The sequence below is a fragment of the Amphiura filiformis genome, chromosome 2 (assembly GCF_039555335.1).
Source record: "Amphiura filiformis chromosome 2, Afil_fr2py, whole genome shotgun sequence".
NCBI classification, from domain to species: domain Eukaryota; kingdom Metazoa; phylum Echinodermata; class Ophiuroidea; order Amphilepidida; family Amphiuridae; genus Amphiura; species Amphiura filiformis.
In genome coordinates, this window is record NC_092629.1 from 54,865,239 (window position 1) to 54,885,614 (window position 20,376).

At 37.6% G+C, this 20,376-nt stretch overlaps 1 protein-coding gene across 1 annotated transcript; it reads right to left on the reverse strand.

The window, feature by feature from the left end:
* Positions 1-441: 441 nt before the first annotated feature.
* Positions 442-19,575, reverse strand: LOC140146400 (uncharacterized). Its single transcript, XM_072168234.1, has 5 exons — positions 19,496-19,575; positions 16,442-16,573; positions 4,898-4,972; positions 2,562-2,756; positions 442-1,908 (listed from the first exon to the last, which is right to left on the reverse strand). The coding sequence occupies exons 1-5, from the start codon at positions 19,566-19,568 to the stop codon at positions 1,418-1,420; spliced, it is 966 nt and encodes a 321-aa protein (XP_072024335.1). The 5' UTR covers positions 19,569-19,575; the 3' UTR covers positions 442-1,417.
* Positions 19,576-20,376: the final 801 nt, after the last annotated feature.

Sequence of the window (20,376 nt, forward strand, 5' to 3'; positions counted from 1 at the left end):
AGCAATTTTAGGGCTATTTAAACATTTTTTAAAAGGTATTTGAGCTACAATCCAGGAAAAAAAGGTTGGCACACTTAGCCTGTCTTTTGGTATATCTCTGCCCCCGCTCCCCCCCCCCCCCCAATTCAATGTTGGACCAAGCCATGTTGTCAACAGGCCCGCGAGTCCCTCCAACATTGAAAGATGGGGAGTGCAGCGGGGAAGGGTGAGATATAGGGGGTAGTCTGTACTTCACATATACTGCATGTATGTTTCACTCGCTTCTCCAATATTGATAGGACACGCATTTCAATTGGTTAGTGCACGTGTGCCAACTATTTTTTTCCTGGATTGTAGAGTTGATGATGACAATATAACAAAATATTGTTCTACTTTGACATGACAAGCATGGTCGTAAGTTGCAAATAGATATTATTTTTCAACCCCCTTTCTTACACCACAGCTAAACTCCTTTAAAATAATAGGGACAAAGTATTTCGAATAGGATTGAATCCAGATTTATAAAATGAACACTATTGTGATATCAATAATGATAACAATTTATTGTTTTACTTTCATTAATACACTAGCAGCATCATTAATTCATTCAATCAATCACTGTTAGCGCAAGAAACAACTTGGACTAAGACGTACGCTATATACTAGGCACAAACAAAACCAATGCAAATTAATAATCTCCAAGCTTCTTTCAGTTTCTAGCACTGATGCTAAATTTCTTTATATATTATACTGATTTTTCTCCAGGTAGTCAGTGACGTATCGACGTAGCTTTTTCGCACGCGCACCTATCTATGCCTTTAAAAGTGCGCGGGTATGTATATATATCAGCATTTTGAGCGAACCCTGCGTCTAGTAAAACTCGTACTGACGCCACTTACTACACTAGTAAGCAAGGAGTCCAGCAAATTCGAAATGAAGGACTCGATTTGGTTTAATTTCCATGATAGTAATGTTGTAATACGCGAACGTAAACGAGGATCGAAAGTGAAAATATTAACTAACAATGAAAAGCATATAATAAATACAAACATTATAACGATTGGATATATGGACATGTTGAAATATGAAAGCCGGAATATAACTCCCAAAGTCATAAAACTAAAGACTTTCGTAAATATCTACATAATTAACTTCCACATCCCTATAATCTTTTGCAAGGTTCCTTTTAAGCGTTAACACTCGCGTATACGCGCGCAACGTCAACTGTGTGCATAGGACCTTGTGGATATTAATACCCACATGTCGGATACCGGTACGCTTAATTTGTGAACGGAAATCGGCAAAATATTATAGTACCGTTTACTCCGACAGAGAGAAGATATCAAACATAGTTATTATTATAATAATCGAAACCAGAATTAAACATGGCAAACCAGACTCCTTTTCCAGTAAATCTTTCGCGATACATTGTAAAATATTATTTCGTGCAAACGACGCAGGATAGTTCTCGACCACTCGTATAAGGTGGACAAGGCAAATTACCAGGATTTGTACCACCACAGCGCCCTTCAACTGGGTAAAACAGAGCCCCATTCTGATTGCCGCTACTACCACCTGACAAACTTTCTGGGGAACGATCCATGCAAACAAAGTCACGTCTGCGATGTCTATAATCGTCCGTCATAAGATAACCGTGATACTCTTCCGTCCATCCAGTGGGGCATGTCTTCATTGCTGGGATCATTAGCATGCTTCCTCGATTAGATGCGTGACAGACAACACATGGAACTTCGTGTTCGGCTTTCGACGCAAAAGGAGGGAAGTTGTGCGTCTCATATTCTGCACTGTATACGTGGCCTCTACCCCCTTCATCACCTGATTGATGTTCGTCATATTCTGGTGTCGAAGGAAGACAAAGATAGTTGGAGCCGCCTCCTTGGTGTGTGTAGTGTTCTCCACCAGCTAGTCCTGTTTGAGAGTTGTAATAACATTTTTGTAAACACTTTAATCTCATGCTATTTTAAAAGGTATTATCCCAGACGCCGTACCACCTTTTGTGACGTTTTATAAGATCACCATTGTCGTTTCAATTTTAAATAGCAATATGTAACGTTTCCTTTTTCATTAGCAAAAATCTATGAATTATACAGGCCCCGGTACACGCCAGTTGCTTTCAAATTGTTGATATTAGTATTGGTTTACTCGCTTATTTATCGGATTAAGTTTGTTTTCTCTCATTCGCAGATGAATAATATAATTTCTGAAATATGTTTTTAATCTTTTATTTTTTCAAACTGTATTTTTAAATCATGACATTTGCAAATATTACTATTACTAGGCACAACCTAATAATTATGATAGGGTACACATATCGGGTGGGAAATTGGTGGACAAGTCCAAAAAAGTGTCCTCGTAACGGAAGAAGAATTCTGTAATAATTGCCCTGTGAATCTTCCTTTTACTAGCACCAAAAATAGGCCAAAATAGGGTAACATTAAAAAAAATATTCGCCTTTAAAGCTCACTGCCCCATCAAACTCTAAAATTCACGTTCATGATTTTTGTCACTGTGATCCTACAATCAGGCTACAGTGTAATATCACGCCCAATGGTTGCACTTACCATTATAGACCAAATCAGCAGTAGAGGGACATGTTGATCGGCCCCATCGAATATAAACAGCACCAGAAATAACAGGATTGGTAGCATCCGCCCCAGGTGTGCCGCGTGACCCCGGTGACCCCTGAGGGCCCTGTAAACCTCTCAAACCTTGTGGCCCCACCTTTCCGGGCGTTCCAATAGCGCCCATTTCCCCATCTGTCGATAAATTATTTGAATAATTATTGCTATGTACAAGGGACGCACTATTTGACTTCCGAGGGTGGCTGGAAATCCGCTCCCTGATAATAAAAAAATCCCACTATCACTAAAAATATATATACATACAGCCTGTCTATAAAAAAATTGTGCAAGTGAAACGCGCCCTCTATGGCAATTAGAAAATACCGGTGTGACATGATGCTTACATCAACGTCAAGGGCGCATTCGTAGCTCTCAAATGCCGTTTGTTCTGTTAAATTTGCTTGTTTTAATCTCGAGATATGTTTAATTAACAACGAAAGGGTAAAATCACAATTGTGCCACTTTTATAGGGCCGCACATGTAAATCAATGATAGCTGATATTGATCAACATCAGCGCGCATGCATTATTTTGTCTAATTTCTCTTCCAACAAGTAATACGCGCTCGTTAACTTTATAAGTTTGCAATATTTGTTTGTATTTTAACATGTCTTGAGTGACAAAGAAAACAGTATTTACCATGATAAAATTATTGACATGGACATGTATTTAATTTTACAGCAGAATGTGAAATAGGCCTATCTATTTCTGTTTTAATTTGTTTTAAGTGGAAAAAGAGAATCATATAATACCTGTATCATGATAAAACAGTAAAAACAGTAAAAACTAATTTTATTGTTGTATAATGCGTTCTTTTGATTTCACGAATGAACTCTTGATAAACTTGATGCTATCTTTGATTTACATGTACAGTCCTCTTGATCTTCCCTAGTAAAAGTGGCACAATTGTGATTTTACCATTTCGTTGTTAACTAAACATATCTCGAGATTAAAACCAGCAAATTGAACAGAACAAACGGTATTTGAGAGCTAAGACTACTCCCTTGAAGTTGATGTAAGCATCATGTCACAACTGTATTTTCTAATTACCATAGAGGGCGATTTTCACTTGCACAATTTTTTTTGAGACAGGCTGTAGTATTAGATCTCGTGAAGACGTCACAATTTTACCATTTTGCGCATAACGCCATAACCGTACGTCATAGGTTTGTCAAACTATGCTTTTTTAAATCTTTGTGACTAGGATAACACAAATCGTCGGCCGCATAAGGCACTTGAAACTTGATATTGAGTTTAGCGTCCATTTTTTTCAGCTCATAATGAGGCAACTATTTCATTATTCATTATTTTCAAGGTTTCATTATACGCGGCCTTTTACCAATGCTTATGCACTTTTGTTCATTCTATTTGGGTCCCAAATGTCACAAATACACAAAACATTTATAAAAGTATAATTATCTTGCTTTTTGTTTAAATCAAGTTTTAAAACAAACTTTTATGTACTCCGAAGTATATCAGTCTTCTTCACTCCAATTTGTACTAACCTTTCTGTATACATTTGAGGATGGGGGGGTGACTCATTTATACAAAAATAACAATCATGCAGAACACTGAAATAATTATTATTGGCACCAATTTGTTAAAAATAGGTCTTTCATATAATATCTCCTATCTTAAATTATAAACATAAACAATGTCCATGGCAAGGTTAAGTTCACTTCTAGTCTACCCTGGTATCCCAAAGGTATAATTGAAATAATTGGATAGAGCAAGGGTCAAAAATCTGTATTTTTAATGCTCAAATATTTAGATGAATTCTTCCACTAGTTGTCAAAGTTTTCTATAGTTTTTGAAGGGTTTAAAAATTGTGCACAACAAATTTTCTTTCTGGTTTAGTAGTAATTTGCACAATAATGAATTATTTTCAGATTTCACATCTCAAACGCGGCACAAAATTCATAACGCGGGCGGCGGACGCTAAACTCAGAATCAAGTTTCAAGTGCCTAACATACTGACGCATTTGCAAAATACGCATCTCGAATCGAGTTTGAAAATTTAGCGATTTTCAGTTGATGCATAATCTTGATTCAAACATTAAAACCTGGTTTAAAGTAATGAAAATATATTATATTTTCGATGTATTTCATTCATCACTATCAGAGCACACAGCTTACTCTGCAAAAAAAAATCAATTTTAAATAAAATACGTGGTGCAAATACGTCACTATGTGAAACGTATTAAGCACGGTGTATGCATGCCGATTTGCACTAGGTTGTCTGCTGTTTACGCAGGATAAAGGTTCTAGCAAACGTACCTCTGCCAGGCTCCCCTGGTGGGCCTTGTATACCTCTTGAATCTACTGATGAACATGCTGGTGCTGGATTGCCATCTGAAAATTACAACAAAGTTCAGCTGTTGGTTCTTAAATCAATGCAAAGTATTGACCACATATTGACCTGCATGCTCGCGATCTCAAAGCCGAGGGCTCGCTTTTACTTTGAAAGTTCATTATACACATGTTATACTCTGATAAGTTCACTATTTCAATATCTAATTATAGCTAATTGTCATTTTTTTCATTCTAGAGGACCATTCTACTTGTATAGGGTCATGCGTCCGAATTTCAGAATAATTATAAACATTCGTCATGTCGACTCACGGTGGTCGTACGCTCGTCCAACTTGTCAAAATGACTGTAACGTAGCGAGGGATTATTTAGCCAGTATTGAAGATTCTGCAAGTACAAAATGAACACTGCGACAACGCAGAAACTGCACAAAATGTTACCGTTTTACGACACATGTAAGACAGTCAAGGATATTGAACACATGAAGGAAAGTCTAACTATTAATATGATCTATTATTTTTGTTGTTGTAAGATATCATTATAATAAAGCAACAGTGAGGTGTGAAAAATTTACTTCAATAAGTGCGGTTCATACGTGCAGATTATATATTGAACCGTGTGTAAGATTATTGGCCGTATAAAAAAGAGGTGCCGTGTGCATCTTTCATACAAACTTCCACGTGTAACGCCAGAAAGACGTAGACATTTTCCCCCTTTTTCTCATCATGCACTATGCCAGGGGGTATGACGTAGTCCATCAGGCTCATGGGTCGAGTGCAACTGATGGTCATTGCAAATATTTTGTCTTAATATGGGCATACTGATTCCATAATCATCAATTCCGTCGATGTTACTAATTGTTTACACACGAGTTACACTAGTGATGCATTTTATAGAGTGATGAAGAACATCTGTGTAAGTAATTTCAACATTTCGGAAAAAACTTGAAGCGGTCGCCTAGAGTGTATCACTGCGTGTAGTGTAATTAATTAACCTTGCACCTTCAAGTCTATAAAAGGTAACACGAAACTTTTTTCTGATTTTTTTCGTCTACGAAAAGTCATCGGCGCCATTGTTCGTGATTCCCTTTCCAATGAAGTCGCCAGCCGAAATGTCCGTATAATATCAAATATGTAAGTAATAGAATTCTCCCCGGTGAGATGATGTGTTTTGGGACACCCGAAAGGCGGAATGCGGTTGAAGTACCCCGAAATAGTGCATGATGGGAAGTATGGAAAAAGGTCTATTAACAGTTTTGCACTGCGTTTCGCGGTTTATGCAACACGACTAATTTTCCCCACCAAAATAACCCTTACCAAACATGAATGCCTATTTGGCATTCTGTAAGTATTCGCCAAGCCCTCGAGTGCCAAGGATAGCGGTACTAGGTGGTCACTAGCACTCAGCAGATAATGAATGCCTATAGAGATGGTTCACAGGCATTCCGAATGCCTCACAAGAATGCTACTGAATGCCTATTTACTCATTAAGCCCTCGTTAAAGCTCAATACTATTAACTTAGGCATTCCTAAGCATTCATAACTTAGGCATTCCTAAGTGATTCTAGGATTAGGCGGTTTGCTATAGGCACTCAGTGGCATTCGGATAAGTCATAGGCATTCGGTTTACAAAATTCTTAAGTAATAGGCATTCCACTGAAAAATTTCTAAGTATAGGCATTCGGTTAAAAAAATTCTAAAGTAATAGGCATTCCACTGAAAAATTTCTTTAAGTATTAGGCATTCGGTTAAAAAATTTCTAAGTAATAGGCATTCGATTCAATTAGGCATTCTGCTAATAGCCTTGACTAGCATTCCTTGGTGGTTGACCCAAGGGTCAAACAGGTGCATGATGGGAATATATTTCTAACTGCCATTTTAAACTGGTGTGAATGCAGAGATGATGGATTCTTAATCCTTTCATGTTTCCAGCTTTATTATAGGCCTTATTTTTCACTCTTTACATTTGGGATGTTACATGACAATGCAAATCTACTAAAACACGTTTCAAAACGTAAAAAGGGGCCAAGTTTAAAAAATCTTTCCTGTGTGGCTTTTCACCCTTTTTTAAACTTGGTCCCATTCAGTAAAGTGGTACCGTAATAACATGAAGAATGAGTCCTAATTTCTACATGCAACAATTAGGTTTAAGACTGTTCGAAAGCGGTGCAATATGACGTAGGCTATGTATTATCAAAAACATTTGAAGGTTTATGTTTCATTATATTGCGTGTTCATAAAGAGTAGTAGAGTATTATATATACTTAGCAAATTGACTGTCTGTCAACCTGTTACATATTATAGGCCCTACATCTGTACATAAGGCGCAGGATCGCACAAGACGATGAAGAACTTAACAACGTGAGTATTATTTGCTACTTTTGCTTAAATCAAAATACATTATAACGTCTTTACGGAAAAAATTCAATCAAGCACGAATATTAATTAATTTACTCTACAAAATGAACACTGACAACTAAGAAAACAAACAAGTAGCCTAAAGATGACTTCGTATGGGTCTTTAGAAACTTTCATAAATGGGACCAAGTTTAAAAAAGGGCGAAAAGCCACACAGGAAAGATTTTTAAACTTGGCCCCTTTTACGTTTTGAAACGTGTTTTGGTAGATATTAATTCTTTTTTTGAGGTAAAAAGATATTGCGCGGTAAGTGGTTCTTTGTAGCCATGCGAGGCGAAGTAGTTGGAAATCCATATTTCGCGGTTAATGGTTCTTTGTAGCCCTGCAAAGCAAACTAGTTGGATATCCATATTTCGCGATGAGTGGTTTTTTGAAGCTTCGAGGGGCAAACTAGTTGGATATCCATATTTCGCGGTTAGCAGTTCTTTGTAGCCCTGTGGGGCAAACTTGTTGGATATCCATATTTCGCGGTTTGTGGTTCTTTGTAGCCCTGCGGGCAAACTAGTTGCATATCCATATTTCGCGATGAGTGGTTTTTTAAAGCTTCGAGGGGCAAACTAGTTGGATATCCATATTTCGCGGTTAGCAGTTTTTTGTAGCCCTGCGGGGCCTATGTTCGATATCCTCATTTCGCGGTTAGTGGTTTTTAAACGACCCGTAACCACCCTAATCAGCTGCATGGGGTAAAAGAATTATTTAAAAAAATAATAGCTGAACCCTATAGTTCAGCCAGGGACTGGAAACGACATATTGATGACTATATATAGAGTGTATTCAATAAACCCAAGCGGAACGAGAGCTGCTAAGTAACCGCTATCCGAACCATAAACACATGCATTATCAGACAACGAGTATGGCAAGCCAAGGGGGCCAAAAGCGTGGAACAGCTACGCGTAGCTTCTTTCTGGTTACGAGCAGCTGTTTGTCCAATCAAAATAGTCAAATTTAATCACGTGGTTGGGTCGTTAGCTGCGCGTAGTATAGTTATAGGTATCCTCTTTCACAATTATTATCTTGTAATTAATTTACGGAATTAGCATAGATAACGAACGGGTAATGCACATATCAAATGCAACCCCGGCCCCTGGGGACCCGGGGATGGTCCGGGACTTGACATCATGTGACCCGGGAGTGACTCAAAATGTGTCCCGGGGGGAGCCGGGTGTTCGCCGGGACTGGTAGAAGAATTGACGTCGGCCAAAACCCCGGGAAATTGGGCCGGGACTTTACCAGGGCGAGGGCCGGGATTATGTCGTACCTTACCCGGGGTTTTCCAACCAGTAAAATGGGCCGTGAACATGGCCGTGGGTTGCTAGTAAGGATGCCCGCATTTATGGGCCGGGTAATCCTATCACTTTTGCCGTACTTGAGCCGTGGGTGTATATTAATAATCAACTGAGTCGCCACATTAATGTTACTGTTCATATTATAAATCCATTTCAAAAACAAAATCTTGGCTGTTGTTTCCAAATTTTTATTTAGCGGGCCTCTAAAGTTAACATGTTAAACCAGACCACACTGGCTTCATGACATGCACGTCCAAACGAGCGCCTGCTATATGTATGCTTATATATGCCAAATGTATTTTATTTATTATAATATTATGTGCTTAAAATGTTTATGCAAAGATCGAAGATCGAACATTCGCCACTCCCGTATCATGGACAAGTTTTAAACCACCCGCCCAGAGTAAATAGCTGTATTTTTCTTCTTTAAAAAAATTATTATAGGTGTATGATATAAAAATTGAATCCAATGTCTTGTGTTAATATACAGATTTTCAAAACTATATTATATTTTCATGTTGGAAGGATGTTGAAAGGATTTTTTAAATAATATCCAAAATGACAACCTGGTGAAACAAAATATTAATAACTTGTGCTCCAAAAGTTTGATAGATGGTCATTTGATTTTAAACAAGATACAAGACAGGCCTATTTGAATGGGGTTATTGGCCTTTACAGAATAGCCGCATTATAATTGAAGTTTTTGTATTGACATCAAAAAATCATAAATATTATGTGCATAAAATGTTAATGCGAAGATCGAACATTCGCCACTCTCGTATCCTGGACAGATGTAAATGTTGTGATCTGTTTCTTTCATATCTTTGATGTTTTAATCATACATGTAGGCCCTACATCAATACAACATTCCTGGTTTATTCCCGGCATTTTCCGACCCGCCTTTCATGCCTCCTAATATTTAAAACAAGCATGCATATTAAATATAGTGATGGCACACAGGGATCACCCTCTGACGTATTTACAATGGAACACACTTGTAGGCCTGCATGTCCAGAGCTTGGCAGTCCATTGAAGACATACCTGCCGAATTTTGAGCCTGCATGTCAAGATTGCCGCGATATTAAAACCATATTAAGATCCAGGCCTATATCCGATGCTCAGGGCCGGGAACTTGGGCCGAGGAATACCCGGGGTTTGTATCGGTTTGCATCGGATATTCGCCCCGGGAGGGCCGGGGAGTGGCTGAGAGTTTTGCCCGGGTGGGTCCGGGACTGGCCAGGTGTTTACCCGGGACTTGAACTTTTAAACCCAAAATCCACGGCTCACGACCCGGCCATCCCCGGGTCCCCAGGGGCCGGGGTTGCATTTGATAAGTGCATAAAGGAGGCCCGGAAAGGAGGCCAAATCACAGCACGTGTCAAGAGAACATGTTGCTAATGCCTGGCTAAAATGACACAAAGCATATTTATTTAGTTTTTTCCAAGTTTACACCGTGTTTATAATAGCAAGTAACTTTATACTCGGGCTGTATTAGCGGTGCAGGGGATATGAAGGTCAAACAACAACTACTACTGATGTAAAGCGCTGTGTAAAGATATTGCAGGAAAGCGATATCACATGCCACTGTGTAAATATGGAGAGAGTAAAATGGGTCATCATTTTTTCGGAAGGGGGGGTTCCTAAATTTACAAAAAGTCGGCGTCAATAAATTGCGGCCCTCACTATTTCGGCATCAAAATGTTATGACCCCCGACTTTCACCACCGATACACCTTACCAGCTCTTACCCCCTAGACAGGCTAAAATTGTATTGAAATCAGTCTTTTTGAATACAATAAACACACTATCTGTAGTCATCTTGTGACTCCCTACATTTTGTCATTATCAATTTATGACCCCCCTCCCCCTTATTTTTCTTTCCAAAAAAGTATGGCCCCCTATATTTTGGATCCCCTTCCGAAGAAAATGATAGCCCCCTAAATATAGAACAATCATCATTCTGTTCAGATATTACTTTAATAGCACCTATACCATTTTTTGCTGATATACTACAGATATTTTCATTTACAAAATTAACAACGTAATATTTGTGAGAGAGGATGTTTACATCAGCTCCACGTGTTTAAAACCGCGAATCTGATTGGTTAATAAGCTGCACGTAACGAGAAAGAAGCTACGCGTAGCTAGTCCCACGTTCTGAGCCGCTTAGCTGGCCATAAACGAGTGTCCCATTTCCTCATAGCTTCTCACGTTGTACACACGTCAGTCGAATTTGGCGGTGTTGGTTTGTTAGCCCTCCAAGTTATAACATCGTTCACTTTGTGTTGAACATTTTATGTGGGCCGCACTGTAATAACATAAAGATCATTCTGATCAGTGTGATGATATCATTTCAAGAGGTCACTTCCCGATTAACATGATTAAGCTAAACAGCCTATGTGGAAGAATTTTATGCATGAGCATTGAGCAACCACATCAATGATGTAGTAATAAATACCCTCTATTGTTATCGGATTAATTTTTACGACCTTCGATTACATGGGAGTAGCAACAAGGACACGGTGTTTGATTTCACTCACATAATAGATCAATATTGACCTTCATCCAGCAAGGATCAGCCAAGCACTACAGTGGCCAAGCACGAAAGGTTTCTTGTTATCTCTTCAATTATTTTTACCTTTGGTCTATAATTATAATGCAGGCCTAAATCCTGGGCCTAAATTAAGTGTACTGTTCTAGTAGGAGGATTTGTTTGATATTATTATTAGTCTTGATTTTGAATAATATTATAGTACCTGTTTGTTTCCATATATCGGTTATTAAAATTCACCACATACACATTCCAGTTTGCGAGAGGTTTATAATGAATAAATGAATAGGTGTTATTATTTCGAATTATAATTATTTAGGGAGAGTGTTTGTATGTATTTTCCTGTCATTTCCTGCAAACCTAATAAAGATATTTTGATAATTGAAAATAGTATGTATCATAAATCGTAGAGGTTGAAAGAGTCAACAAGCGACAGAAATTATAATTTGCCATGGAACTTCGGTCATATTTTATTTGAAATATAACTGGATGTTAGGGTCTGCATGCATGGTATGCATAGTATGATGATATACAGACACTGATCTTTCCCTAAAACTATTAAGCAGCAAGTTGTGTATCACACCCATCATGGGTTCGAACCTCTTTATTGTATTTTATTGTTAAACCCAACGCTCTGCAGGGTCTATTGTTCTATTGTTTCCGATTAGAGCGCTGACATATTGGAAAATGTTGCCAATCAATATTCATGAGAGTGTACATTCAACGTCCAGTTTGCGAAATTGGGTGAGTTGTGTTTGGTAGGTGTGAAATACATCTGACTGGGCGTTTTAATTACGTAACGAATAAAGGCATTGACATCATCGAATGGCTGCCCAGTGCTGTTATGTGTTTAGTTATTATATAGGCCTAATAATTATTATTAATTGTATTCATCATTCCTTTCTTTTCCCTTCTCTGTACTTATTCTTTCCTAGGCCTACACTTTATCACTCCCTCGCTCTCATTGTCCCATCCCCTCTCACCCTCCCTCTCTCATTCCCATCATTTTCCTTATATTTCTATTTATCTACTTGTCTTTATTATATCTTTTTATTTCTCCCTTCCTCCAGCCCTCTCTCATTCTCCATATTCCCTCCTCCCCTCTTCCTCCCTCCTCCCCTCCCAAGACTTCTCACAGAGGTGATTCTGCCCCTCCCCTACCCCCTCCCCTCTTTGGGTACGCCACTTTTTCTATACCAATCTCCTTCTTAAAATAAAATTAAATGGAATTTTTTAAAAACAACCTTTATAGGCCTATACTTATACTTACATGTATACGTAGAGCGATTACCATTATAGTGTAATATAGATATATGGACTGGACATGGCAGCCTTCATACATTCTAATGTGTAATCGACCAGCAAGAGCATTCAATTTATTTAAATGAAACGCCTAACGTCAGGTGGGTGGTAAAGATGATTGCATCGACAGATAAAGCCTCCTTATAGATTTCAGACCCACACAAGCACACATTTGGGATACGTGAATACAATGGTACCACTTTACACATGACTGCCCTTACACATGACTGTAGTGTGGTCACTTATTGATACTCGCCTGTTGTGTAGAGCGTTAATATGATGCCGGATCAGTGACCAATTTAATGGCGGAACCCCTTTATTCGAAACAATGGTACCACTTTTATGAATAGCCTGTCGCAACTTCTAATCGGCATCAAACGAACAAAAGATTATATAATCTATTGCGACTCTATTTCTATTTAAAAGCTCTTTGGTTAAACCTGAATAGCGTGATTAATTTTGAATGAGCGGCAGCACACATATTTTGTTTGAGGATAGCTGGATCTATCTCCTTTTCCTCACATCTTCTCTGTAGTACAAAGCTGTCTTTTTATCTAGTGTTTAGACAATGTTTACTCAACTATTGCTATCAATGGATGTTGCCATTTTTGACGACTTCTAACTTTTGAAATGCCCAAAATGAATCAATAAAACCGTGTATAAGATATTTGCGGGGATATTTGGGCGCGATTACAAAAAATTAGAAAATAAATGGGCACTTCTGGGTTGGGTATCTATAGAGGCCCTGCATGAAATTATTGATTGGCTCCAAACAAAGAATTTGAACCCGTGTCCTTCACCGTAGTTATGGCGGAGTACAGTCCATTCAATCAAATGTTGTCATCAACCTATTTGATCGTAGTGCAGGGTTATGTGTGTGAGACGAACTGTCACGGTAGATTGCAATCATGCTTTTGTTGAATGCATTTGAGTAGTCTGCCATATTTACGGGATGATACGTCACATCATGACATGCAATGCCTCTATAGATTCTATCGAATTTAAGTATGATATATTTTCGATGGTAATATATTTTCACTTTCAAAGTTTGTAGTTTTCATAATTGCAATTTCTGAATATTATATAAAAAGCACTAATAAGTCTATAAATGTAAGAGTATCGGATCATTTTGAATGTTAATAAATGCGAAATGCCGGCGGCAGACACCAGCGATATCAGGGATTGCCGCGATTCTTGCAGTAGCTTTTATGAATAGAATACAATAGTGGATACAATAGCGGAACAATAGAGCTCTCTTACGGGCAAATAAACCTCGTCGCGTTTTGCTAAATTTCACTTCTTCTTTTTCATGAACTAACCGTTATTTCATTAAGTAATCGTTATTTTTAAAACTTGGCAAAACCTCGACGCGAGGTTTTTAATTTATGTGGACAACATCATACATGTATGGGATCCATGTAGTTATCTTTGTGTACAATAATATGCCACAATATGGATGGTGTAAGTATAGGTAAGCTTATAAATATGACTAGATGTAACTTTGAATATAGGTTTTTATGCAGGCAGTTTCTTGAAATATGGAATGGTCTAGTGTTAGGAAGGAGGAGCTAGTTAGCATATTGGGGCATTATTAAACATTAATAATATGACAGTGTACATTTATACCACGCACAAATCCACTAAAAAAAGCACTCATATGGCGCAAGAAGAGCTAACTCAAACAATGAAACCAAACAACAAGAACAAATTACATCATTAGGTAGCAATAATTATTTTTGTGTATTTATAAAACACACTGATCCCAGTGGGCACACCTAACATTAAAGTCAGGTTGAAATGTCAACGTCGACTGGTTGAAATCAGGTTGTATTTGCAAATGGACTTCAACCTGACTTCAACCTCCTTAATTTTTGCATTGAAAGTTGGTTGAAATCAGGTTGAAATTTCAATGTGATTTCAACTAACCTTAAGGTTAAAATCAGGTTGAAATCAGGTTAGGTTGAAACTTCGATGTTGTTTCAACGTTGATACAACATCGAAATCCTAACCTGTGCCCACTGGGATGTTACTCAATTTGTTAGTTCTCAATTTGATGCAATTTAGTGGCTCTTGCTGATGCACATGGCTATACTTGCTTATATATTTGAGTTAAATTTGTGCATATTCTTAATCCTTACTCTCCTAGAATTCCTATAGCAACCCCTATAGGGGTTCAAGTGCTATTTTTCGGGGAAAATATGGGAAATCATATGGAAAAATACTTATCATGAGCCTCATTTGATCAGGAAAATGGGAAAATTAGGGGAAATTGTCTTTTTTCACTTTTGACTTCATTTATCATGAAGGGAATAGTTTGGACCTCCACAGTTGTTGATAAGAATTATTTAATTTGTTTCCAGGAGTCAATTTGGAGAATTACATCAAAGAAATATATATAAACTAACAACCATAGCAGTGGCCAGCTTTTTCTGCAGTGCATTATATTCCTATTTGTCACTCTCGTAGAATTGCTTAGCCAGCATAGCTATATAATTATATAGTGGTTCGAGTGCTTCACCTGTAAGTGGTTGGAATACCTATAAGCGGTTGAAATACCTGTAGGTGGTTGGAATGCCTATAGGTGGTTGGAATGCTTCTGAGGCGATTGGAAATTTCTTTGGCGGTTGGAGTGCTTCATAGGTGGTTGGAATGCCACTAAGTGGTTCGAGGGCCTAGCTCATTTACATATTTCGCCTCTGAGGAGGGCTCATGAACCACTTACGAACCACTTACGAACCACTAGTAGCGGTTGAGGGCTAAATAAGTGGTTCGAGTGCTAACCTGTAGGCGGTTGGAATGCTTCTGAGGCAGTTGGTATGCTTCCTAGCGGTTGGAATGCTTCCTAGCGGTTGGAATGCTTCCTAGGCGGTTGGAATGCTTCCCAAGCGGTTCGAATGCTACCTAGGTGGTTTAAATGCTAGGCGGTTTGAATGCCTCCTTAGTGGTTCGAATGCCTCCTTAGTGGTACGAGTGCTTAGCTCATTTACATATTTCGCCTCTGAGGAGGGCTTATGAACCACTTATGAACCGCTATAAGCGGTTTAGGGCTAGCAAACAGGCGGTTGAGTGCTAACAACCGCCTATTAACTCAATGTTATAGTATTGGAGGCATTCACCATTTAGGCATTCATTAACGGTTCTTTACCATTCAATGGAATGCCTAGTGAGTGCTAGGGAATGCTAGTTTTTTAGGTAAGGGAAGTATCGTTTTGAAAATAAACTCATGCTCTATGCATAATGTGTTCCTCTACAGAGTATTTGTTTTTTGCAATTATAATATTCGGGGAGCACTGATATACTGTTGATGTTAAGCGGCATGTTAGTCCAGTTTAGCAAATCAAAAGCAGGCTGAATTAAATGTATTATGTAGATCGCTAACAAAATTTGATGTCGCCCCCTTGAGACCAACTGGTATAATATAGGCTTCAGCATTTAAGCACAAGAGAGCGACTCATAATCCATAGGTTGCGAGTTCGAACCCTGCTTGTGTCAACGTGTTGTGTCCTTGGGCAATGCACTTTATCCTCATTGCCTACGGGGGTGGGGTGCGGGGTTGGTAGTTTGTTTGTATAGTTGTTTGTTTCAATGTTGCAATATTGTATGTACAGCCTCAGTTCTATAAAACTTTAAACCCTGTGGGCCTAATCGGGGCATGCTTTTCATCAATCTTAAATAACAATAATTGTTTTTCCGCATGTTCTGTTTACTTATCATTTTAATTTTGACGTTCTTGATACAAATATTTATTGAAAATAAAGTCTCTAAAATCTCTAACATTTCATAAACTAACCCCTGCAAACGGACATTTCCCTTTCTCTTTGTTCAAGAGAAATACATATTGTCGAATCCGTTTGTTCGTCTCTTGGGAAATTAAACATAATTTAATACGCAATGCTTCGAAGACGATAAAAAGATAAAAAAATATTTTGTATATGTCTGGAGCTTCGTTTCCTTACCATGTCCATCTCTTCCGTCTCGACCATCGCGGCCATCTTTTCCTGGTGCACCCTGGAAGAAATACTTGAAGAGAGCAAGCTCTGAAGAATCTTTGAGTTCATTCAGGGTATTGACGTCGGATTCATTATGTCCTGTAATACACAGATTATAATAATGTATAATAGCGCACTTGTCATCATGTCATTTGAAAACAGCATAATGATAAGAGAACTATGTAAACGTTTTGTGAAATCAACTTACTAAAATAATGTTTATATAGCTCTCAAATTGGATTATGGACTCCAATTTTTCCTGTGTGAGGTCTACTAAACAAGTCCATACTTTGACCACATTGAGTTAAGCATGGGAAATTGTTGCTATGCAAAGGCCTGTCATAATTATGTATGAAAGGACAACTCAAATTCATCCTCTGTGTCTATTGAGAATGTGAAAAATAGCATGTATGAAAGAACCACCCAAGTCCAGGATTTGAGTCTTGTAACACAGTGATTACATCCAATATGTATAAAAGTCCACTTGTAACACATTCATTGCTGGAGAGTAACTTTTTGGGGAAAAAATGGGTTTAATCAAAGAAAGTGTGTGGTTTATATTACATGGCATTATGCTTATCAACATTATACATGTCTGTGTGCTTTATTTTGTATTATCTTACTAGTGGTAATCTCATTCCAACATTGTTGTTTTTGTATATGATTCAAAAAACCACCCAAGTCCAGCATTTAAAATGAACCCCCACGAAGTCCCTGAAATGCTAATCGTCATACCTAATAGAGTTTAACCTACTCATTTGCACGTAAAACTTACCATATTGACCAGGTACATCTAACTGAAGGAATTAAAATGAAACACGGGTTTTTTTTTCTAAAAATCACTTCCCATGGACTTGGATGGGTTTGAATTCATGTATTCAATTCTCGTAATTTATAACAAACTAACGTACGTTTTTCCAATCTGCTCAGTCTTAACGCGTACGTCATAAAAAAAAAGCGTTTACGCACAACCGACCTAAGCTAATCGTAGATCAATCCTTTGCGCTCATTTTATGTGATAATTTTTTTCCCCAGCACCTTGCCCGGAGTAGGACCGGGTGTCAAAGATGACCGGGGGGGTTGTGAAATTATTTCAAGAGCTACTGACTTTTTATTTGTTACTTATGTGAAATTAGTCATTTCCTTTTATATTTAAGAGAAAATTCAATTTTGCTTATATTTTTGTACATAACCAGAATTTTTCAAAATTGCGTGGGAAGCCCTCACATTATGACGTCATAGAGACATTATGTGGCCGTTTTTGTACTTTCTTGGTATCATTGGATAGGGGAGACCCATGGCTATACATTTTATAGAACCAAATAAAACGGGAAGTATCACGAAACTGCCGTGTCGTCAGAATTTACACTCTTTATAAAATAATTCCCCTAAAGGGATACATGCAGGGGCGCTGGAGTTCAACCCCGTTTTTATAATACTTTCCCATCCTAAATTAATTTATAACACACTAATAAATGTGTTTAAAAAGCACCGCAGGAATCCGGCAAAACGAGTGACGATTCAACGCACAGAGAAAGATTATTTTTGGTACTTTGGTAACATTTTTGCAATAACGATCAATGACGATGATCTGGCCCGTATCTAGGATCTGTTTGGGAGTTGTAGTTATTGTGAATTTGTGCTTCAAAGAAGAGTTCCATTTCATCGCTTTTTTTTCAACGGTTTTACATAAAAAGAGATGGCTTTGACGATTATCGCATATTAGATTTTATGGCGATTTAATAGGATATCGGATTAGCTCTCATTACAAGACTTCAAACAAGTTATCAAATTATAAATCACAGTTGCCGTTCACTGATTTTTATTACTTAAGCTTCTTTTTATAAATAGGCCTTATAATATCAGTTTATATTAGCATAAATGTTATTCGATATAATCTACAGAAACCCGTCATAATTCATCATAATTAGGAAAACTATGAATCTACCAAGTATACCACTGCGTAGCTATTGGCACACAATATGTCTATAAGTGTGTCTTCCCATGATGCAATGCACGGTCATTAGGTAATACGAGGAGGAACGAGCAATCTATTTATATGTGTCAGGCTTTTTTGTCATGTTCGCCTACAATTTATAACAATTATTTTGATGCAATTATTGTTTAATGGAATCAAATAGAAATATAAAACAAACAAAAACATTCCAAACATTATTATTAGTACACCGAAAGTTAGGTCATTATATGCACAAGATAACTAACTAACGTTAGACCTGGTCTAATTATGGAGGTTAGTCTTTTTGAGAAGGAACTTGTTGGTACTTACATACCTTATTCCATATTATTGTATATCCTGTATAAAGGCAAATACACATAGCTTGAGCGCAAGAAGACCGTAAGTCAACTTGGCCCCTCAACATGTATACACTAAAGTTACGTATAGTTTCTTAGGGTTTTATAATGTTTAATACATATTCCATGGTGAAAACATCATGAAAGGTTGTGAAAGATTTATTTTGGCCCCTGAACATGTATAAAACATTACCAAACTATACGCAGGGGCCAAGTGGACTTACGGTCTTCTTGCGCTCAGGTCTTCAATTAAATTGCTACCGTTTATTTTTTTGGATTTTGTTAGACGTTAAAGAGCAAAAGAAACGATTAAGGGAATTCCTCACTAAGTCTTACCTCCATAGTTAGTCATGGTCTAACTTGTTTTGTGCATACCGACCTTAATGTTTTACAAACCAAATATTATACAGTCATCAAATATCATGTCGCCAACAACATTAACTGCCTAACAGTATGATTTACAATCTTATACGGTGCTACCAGTCTCGTGTAATAACATATACTTTTAAATTAATGCGGAATTTATCATATAACAATAAGCTTATGACTTATACTAAAAACCAAACCACGTAATAATCGTAACTGTTTTCATTTTTGGACCCTGTGGGTGGACCTTTTACCGCATCCATTTTTATTGCACGCGGACAATTTAATAATATTAAACTCGGTAATATTTCGAATGTAATACAAATATATGAATAAACATACCTGTAATCCCGACCACGAATAAGAACAGGAATGATGCAAGCAACAAAAACGAGCCACTCTGACTGCCAGACATCTTGAAAATAAACCGATTTCTCCTTCAATTATCAGACTTGTGAGAAATGTTGTTACGCATAAAATGAGCGCAAAGGATTGATCTACGATTAGCTTAGGTCGGTTGTGCGTATCTATCTCATTATGTGTATTGCCGAAATAAGAATAATGTCGCCAAAGTTGTTTCTTCGAAGTATAAGTTAATGAAACATTCTTTTTCCTTATCATTAAATTACACACTGTGGAGTATAACATTTCTTTTCATTTATTTACTTTTGAGGACATACCCTAATTCAAATGGCCAAACCTGATACTAATTTTGTTTTAAGTAAGGATTTTTCCTTAGTCTCCGTCTCTACAGCCGTATTGAGTTGATGCAATACGACACTGTCCACCTTTTGTACAATTATGTGAAGCGTGTCACATATTTCCATGTTTCACGATTTATAAACTGTTCGTGGAAAATAAACGAACTGGCATGGTCTCATATTTTGATATATTAGATTATTAATGCCTTGACCATTTCACCTTCTTTAATGGATTAATGTCTTATAGGTACGTGCAGCTATCAAAGTCAAAACTAAACAGAAGAGCTTGGTTCCAAAAGGCGCTAAATCCACTTTTGGAAAAAATTGAGTTATTGGTACCAATGTATAGTGTTATAGCATTAGTTTCATGGAATCAAACTTTTTTTTCCAAAAGGAGCTCAATCCCATTACAGGGTGGGCCATAAATTTGACTTTTTTTCCAAAAGGCGCTAACTCCATTTCAGTTTTTTTTTCAAAAGGCGCTAAATCCAACCGACCAATCACTGTGCTCTGTAGGCCGTT

What these genes read in the sequence shown, in the direction of transcription:
- LOC140146400 (XM_072168234.1), bottom strand. Translation starts at nt 19,568, where the DNA reads ATGTCTGGCAGTCAGAGTGGCTCGTTTTTGTTGCTTGCATCATTCCTG. An exon ending in ATTCGTGGTCGGGATTACAG is followed by an intron (nt 16,574 to 19,495) that starts GTATGTTTATTC and finishes TGTGTATTACAG; the next exon opens with GACATAATGAATCCGACGTC. An exon ending in TGCTGATTTGGTCTATAATG is followed by an intron (nt 1,909 to 2,561) that starts GTAAGTGCAACC and finishes ACTCTCAAACAG; the next exon opens with GACTAGCTGGTGGAGAACAC.